We start from the raw sequence: 7,477 nt of genomic DNA, 5'->3' as shown, positions 1-7,477 counted from the left end.
AACTTTTCATTTTGTTGATCATTCATATTAGGTTTTTTTTTTTTTTTTGGTCTATATTTTTTTTTAATTTCTTTTCTGATCTTTGTTTTACCTTTCCTTCTAGTAATTTGGGATTTGGTTTGTTATTATATTTCTAGCTCCTTGAGTTGTATCATGAGATTGTTTTTTTTTAAATCTTTCTACTTTTTTTTTTGTAGACACTTATTGCTATAAAGTTTCCTCTTAGCACTGCTTTTACTCTATCCCATAAATTCTGTTTTTTTTAATTTCCATCTTCATTTTTTTCAATAAATTTTTAAATTCCCCTTTAATTTCTTCAGTGGTTCCTTTTTTGTTCAAGAGTATGTTGATACATGTATCTTCTAATAATACAGTTTCTAAAGTTCCTCTTGTTGATTTCTAGGTAGCCTAGTAGTAGAGCACTTGCCTAGTATATGTGAAGCACTGGGTTTGATTCTCAGCACCACATATAAATAAATTAAATAAAGGTCCATCAACAATTAAGAAAATATTTTTCAAAAGAAACAGTGGCTACTTAATGAATGGTGACTGACTAGTTAGCCATCAGGTCATTCAGGCATTTGCTTCTTTACCCTCCACAGATTATGAACTGTACTTCCTGCTGTTTCATACCTGTTTCCTTGGAGATCCAGGTGTTGTGGGCATATGTAGGCCTTCAGTCCAATCCACAAGCTCAAGTGTCAGGAGCCCGATTCCTATACCACTACAAAACCATAAGGGTAAGTCATGACTCATACGGAACCACATACTTTGCAAAATTTAGATTGGCTTGGTAGCCATTTGATAACGAGATCTTTTTTTTTTTTTTTTTTAACTTCTGAGAGTCAATTTATGTTACCAAACAATGTTTATTTAGAATGAACTAACACAATTAATTTTCAAATCTATCCTCCCTGCCTGGTTACTCAAATTAACATTTTGTAACAAATCTATTTTTTCCCAATTTTTTTTTAAATTCCTATCCCCAGAGTATAACCACTTTCTTATCTAGATATTTTAACCAGTATATTTTTCAAGTAGTTAACAGAGGTAACAAGTTATTTTTCTCTCTCTATAAAACCACACTTTACAGTCATTCAATCTGCCTGGCTGACGGGGGTAACAGTTGAGAATTATAACTGCTTTAATCCTGCATAACTGAGGAAACCTTACCTATTCTAATGATGAAGTAAGTTGTCTTCAATTTATCAAGAGCTGGTGTGGTATACACTAAATGAATTTAAAGGTGATTTAAGGAATTTGCAAAGGTAATTTTGCTTATATAAAAATTTTTAACTTTAGGGATAGGGTTGTAGCTCAGTGGTAGATCACTTGTTTCTTATAAGGTCCAAATTCTCACAAAAAACACATAAAAATAAGTAGTTTTACTTATAGGGTACTCTAATGCTTATAATTTTATATAATGTAGGTCTTTAAAGAGATCTTTAAATTTGGAGATTGATAAAATACTTCAGTCTCATGTCTGCATATAAACTTTTTTTATTTAAAAAATAACTAGTTTTGGGGCTGGAGTTGTGGCTCAGTGGAAGAGTGCTTGCCTCATATGGCTGAGACACTGGGTTTGATTCTCAGCACCACATATAAATAAATAAAATAAAGGTCCAACAACTAAAAAATATTTTTTAAAAATTAACTAGTTTTATAGAATATTTCGTAGCAATTTAAACCAAAACAAGTGAGTATAAAGAATAGTATAGCATCACAGAACCAAGGCTTCAAACCCATCTAAAATTATAATATTCAATTTATGTTTATCATTAAGTGAATCATCTGCTTTTTAGATTTTCTAGGAGACCTATTGCCTGAAGTTGATGTGGTAAGCATGGGCTTTTGAATCAGACCTAGATATAAATTAAAGTATAAATTAAGGCATATTACTTCTTTAAATCTGTATTCTTTTCTTAAATAATAGAGAAAAATTCATTTGGTTTTGCAGATTGAGATTATAAAACATTTCACATAGTTCCTGACACACAGGGAATACTCAGTATATATTGATTATCATATAATCATTATTATTTTTATCATTATAACCTTTTTTGTTCCAAGCTTCCATAGAAATGGCATATAAAGGAGGTTTGAGACAAAATAGAAAAAGCAAGTATAAGAGCAGCAGTTCTTAATTTTTGTTGGCTATTACCCAGAGTAAGAAATGTGTTTTACATCATGACCTAGATTATAGCACACATAAATATAAAATTGAAGTAGCATTTTATAAAGCAATACCTTTACTGTATACAGTGTACTCTCTGATATTTTCTATTCTATCCTAGCTTATTGCCTTGTTTGGTTTTTTTTTTGTTTTTTTTTTTTCCAAAATGCTAGACACAACCCCTACTGGGTCACAATTTGCAATTTAAAAAACACTTTCAGAGAATTCATTGCTGACAAGATTGCAAAAGTAATTATATTGTTTTATTTAATAAGTGTCTTTTATTCATTGTAATTGAAAGTTGGCTGTGTTGTATATTTTAGTCAAATAGCATATGCTAGAGAAACTGCTGACCTAGCTACCTGTCAGTTTTAATGGTTTTTAATTTTATGGACCCCATTGAGAATCCACTGACAGTTAATGACTTACTAGAAAAACACACACAAAACACTCCCTTCAAGGGATTTATCTATGTCCTGAAGCCACTCTCAGAACCTCTAACTCAATCACATAATTAAATAGGCAATATACCAAGGAAGATAAGGAACATAAGACAAAATAATTTAAGAATATTTCAACATCAGATATTAGAAATAATTGCTACTGAAGAAAGGATTAGGAAGTAGCTGGCTTTGTAAGAAGGCATTCTGTTTCTCCTTTCTGGGGACTTCATCACCTTGGAAGTCAGTAAAATTTTTGTCACTAAAGCCTTTCCTTTTCTGGCATCAATCAGTCATTGTTTGCCTTTATCTTTATGAATTATTAGATAGTAAAAGTACTTTGCCCCTTTCCATGATTCTTTTTATTTTATTTATTTATTTTTCTGTGGTGCTGAGGATTGAACTCTGTGCCTCACACATGTGAGGCAAGCACTCTACCACTGAACTACAACCCCAGCCCCTCCATGATTCTTTTTTTTAATAACCTGTAGAAAAGAAACTCACCTAGATCAATGTGTTGTTTTTAAAGAGCTTTTTAAAGTTTGCTCAGTGTTCCATATGTTAAATATATAACCACTTGAAATCATTCATTCTTTAACTTATTCTCTATGACTCATTTGAAAATCTTGATAACTTCATTGATATCTTTAAAATATGTGAGGAAATTTAAAGTTTTTATTGGCTTCTCTCTCAAACATGTTTGTCCCTAAGGAAAAAAAAAATGGAGAAGTAATATGTACCTTCCCTGGAAGAATATTATAATTATTTTCTAGAGATTATTCTTCTTAATTTAACTTTCTTTAAATCAGTAGTTCTCCTAAAATCATTGGGTTAATGCCAGAAGTCAGGTAACTTCTTAAAAATAATGTGCTTATTTGAAGAAAATTTTTCTTTACATGGGCCTTTACAAAATTATTTATATTTAAATAAATCTAATGATTCTAATAAAAATTACCATATCTAATTGTATTAGATTAAAAGAGACTTGTAGATATAACAAATGAGATGTTCATGTTTCCAACTGGAGTCTGATTTGGATGATTTAAAGCACATTTTTTGGGATACTTAGGGAAACCTGAATGATGTGGTGTGGACTATATTTTTTTTCTTTTTTTTTTTTTAATTGATTTTATTTTTTTAAATACACGACAGCAGAATGCATTACAATTCTTATTACACATACAGAGCACAATTCTTCATATCTTTGTATATAGAGTATGTTCATGCCAATTCATGCTTTTATACATGTACTTTGTTGGTTTTTTGCATTATAATTCTTATTACACAAATATACCACAATTTCTCATATCTCTGTTTGTATATAAAGTAGGTTGACACCCATGTGTGTCTTCATACATGTATTTTGGATGAGTGGACTATATTTTAGACAGAAAAAAAAATGTTATTGACATGAAAAGGTAAAGGCTGATTTTCTCCAAAAGCAGATTACAGAATATCCTGAATGGTTTAATTTCATATAGTTAAAATGTAAATGTAGGTAACTGTATATACAGATACAGATATTAATAATGGTATTAATGATGGAAATACAACATTTGTATTTCTTATTTTTACTTATCTATATTCTTTACCTCTTTACAAGATAGTTTGCTCTTAAAATTATACTTTCTTTTTTATTTTTATTTTTTAGTTGTAGATGGATACAATACCTTTATTTTCTTATTGTGTGGTACTGAGGATCGAACCCAGTGCCTCACATGTGCTAGGCAAGCACGCTACCACTGAGCTACAACCCCAGCCGCAAAATTACATTTTCTTAAAGTCACAAGGAAACGGCTAAAAATAACCAGATGTTGTTCTAAAAAAGAATTTATTCATTTACAATAGCATGACAAAACATAAACCAGGAACAATTAAGCAAAAAAAAGAATGCAAGACATCTTTGCTATAAAACATTAGTGGGAGAAATTAAAGGGATCTAAATAAGTGATTAATGGAGAAGATTCAACATAAGACGTCAGTCCTTAGCTGGGTGTATAGATGAAATGAAAACCCAATAAAATCCCAGCAGGCATTTTTGTAGAATTTGACAATCTGATTCCAGAATTTACATGGAAATGCAAAGGACTTAAAATACTGTGTTTCAAGACTTCAAAACTTACTCTGATTCTCAGGTGATGTACTCTAGTTTAACAATAGACAAATAGATCATGGGACAGACTAAAGAATCCAAAAGTAGATCCACAAATCAATCCATGTGAAAAGGAAAAAAATTGAGCAGTCAGTACTTGAATAACTAGATAAAACTAGAACTACTGGGGGCCGTGTGGGGAGAAAACAAACTCCAATTCCTATCTCACTCCATATGCCAAAAGTACTTATGCCTGGATCATAGATCAACACATAATATTTGAAATCATAAAACTTTAAATTTACAAAATCTCCTTTTTTTAAGTAAGCAAATATTTTATAGACAATTACAAAAATCATTAATTATATAGTGTAAAAAAATATATGCTCAACAAAAGATACCATTATGAAAGAAGTGAAAAGTCAGGCTAATTTGGGAGAAAACATTTCTCAAAATATTATCTGACAAGACTCATATCTAGATTGTAAAAAAAACTACAAGTAAATAATGTAAGGATCAAAAAAACTATGATGGTACAAAAATTTGAAAAAATATTTCACAGGAAATGATAAACCAATATCCAACAAATAAAGGTATTCAATATCATTAGTCATTAGGTGATGAATACTACATCATACTCACTAGAATAACTAATATGGAACAAATTCCAAGAATGTAGAGCATTGTTGTAAGAAACGAAAAATGGTACAACCACTTGATCTTGTCTATGATTCGACAATTTTAGTTTTTTACCCAAATGAAAACAAAACGTTATGTCCCCCAAAAATAGTTGCCCAAGAAAGTTCATGGCAGCCTTATTCGTACTAGCACAAAAATGGAAATAAACCAAGATATCCATCATGAGGAAAATGGACAAATTATAGTACAGTGACACAAATGAATACTGCTCAGCAATAATACAGAATGAATAACTGGTACACAAAACAACATGGAGGGAATCCCAAAAATATTTTGTTTCAGTGAAAGAATCCCCCCTCCTCGCCACACACAAATATAATGTGAAATTCCATATATGTGAAGTATAAGAAAAAGCAAAAGTAATTTTTAGTGATAAAAGCCAGAAAGTAGATGCTTCAAGAAGAGGAATAGGGATTGTACTAGAAGAGGAATAGGGATTGTACTGGAAGAGGGCACCAAGGAATTCTGAGATGGTGGATATATTCCAGATCTTGTTTTGGCTTAACAGATAACATACAATATCAGATCTTGGGCTGGGGCTATAGCAAAGTGGCAGAGCACTTGCCTAACATGTAAGGCATTGTGTTTGATCTTTAGCATAGCATAAAAATAAAGAATAAAATAAAGCGATGCTCTCTGTCTACAACTACAAAAAAATATTTTTTTAAAAAACTATTTCATCTCACTTTTAAACTTTTAAACACTTAAGGTATATATTTTATTGTTTATAAATTATACCTCAATAAAAATATTAAAAATGAACAAAAATATTTAAGAAAAATGTAGCCACTGACTAGTGGAAAACATTTGCAATACACATACATGGCAGTGTTCTTTTACATAGAATAAAGAACTCTTACAGCTTAGTAATAAGTTTTGCACACTCGAGCCAAAGATATGCTTATTCTAGTTCATAATCTCAATGTAGTTGTGAAAACTTAAATCTAAGAGTATCTGTGGCTTTTTCCTTAATTATAATGGTTTTCATTTGTAATGATTTGTCATAGAGGAAATGACATGTACTTGTTTAAAAGTTGTGATTTCAAAGGTATGTGGGATGTACTTCTTTTTACCAATGTCAAATAAAACCTAATCCAAATTCTTCATGTTGTTACAAAGTAAATCTTATTTGGGGACAAAGATTTTGCTGCTATTAAAAACTGAATTGTAGCAAATAAATCTGTCAAATATCACAAAGAATTAAAACAGAATTGTTGGTAGTAATTTTTGAAATAAACATCATAAAATATTATAGCTTAAAATAGAAATAAATTAAGTCAACCATATGTAACAGAACTGGATCCATAGTAAAAGAAATGTGCTGACTTGCCTATGTGTCTTTTGTCTGTCTGATAAAAGGAATGAGGCAAGCAGACTTTGAGAGTTGTTTTTATAGTGCTCATACACTGAATAGTGATTTCTCTAGTTTTGTCTGTACCTGTAAGTTTAAAAATTTTGCAAATAGAAAAACTTTAGAATTCAGAACGCAACTCAACTTCAGAACTCAACTCAAAATTTTGTATTGTGTGTAGTATTAAAACTCAAATTCTAAAATGGGTTGATGACCATCAGTATTATCCAGTGACCTGGTAAGTGTAATTCAGTTCCTTGAACCATCTACTCAGCTGCATTTGTTCCAAACCTTCACACAATTATGGAGGCAAATTATTTTTAGTTGTAATTGACACACAGTAATTGTACAGATTTATAGAGTTCAGAATGATATTTCAGTACACATTCAAAATCCTTTCTTCTGGCTATTTTGAAAAATACAGTAAATTGTTAAGTACAATCACCCTCCTGTGCTTTAGAATACCAGAACTTATTCTGCTTATCAAACTGTATTTTGGATCCCATAATCCATTCTCTCTCTAACCACCTCTCCCTGCTCTTCCCATCCAACACACTTTACTTAAATGAAAAATAAACATTTCATTTAAAATACTTATTAATAAGTAAGTATATGAGTTAATTAATTAATTAGGCACAACTTTTAAGGATCCTGTGGTGGGAAGGGTTAAGGGATCAAATATATCTGTAATTTTTGTCTTTTTTTTTTTTTTTTTTTTTTTT

At 30.5% G+C, this 7,477-nt stretch overlaps 1 protein-coding gene across 2 annotated transcripts in view; it reads left to right on the top strand.

Moving 5' to 3' along the window:
- Nucleotides 1–7,477, top strand: part of Tctn3 (tectonic family member 3) — a 25,114-nt gene that overhangs the window by 10,369 nt on the left and 7,268 nt on the right. For both annotated transcript variants that reach the window (XM_048807050.1, XM_015494563.2), the window contains one exon: nt 603–740. In XM_048807050.1, coding sequence (XP_048663007.1) covers nt 603–740 — 138 coding nt within the window. The remainder of the gene's footprint in view (nt 1–602; nt 741–7,477) is intronic.

Source organism: Marmota marmota, unplaced genomic scaffold (assembly GCF_001458135.2).
Source record: "Marmota marmota marmota unplaced genomic scaffold, marMar, whole genome shotgun sequence".
Classification (NCBI taxonomy): Eukaryota; Metazoa; Chordata; class Mammalia; order Rodentia; family Sciuridae; genus Marmota; species Marmota marmota.
Note: the sequence above shows the minus strand (reverse complement) of the source record. Positions and strands in the feature narration are given on the sequence as shown.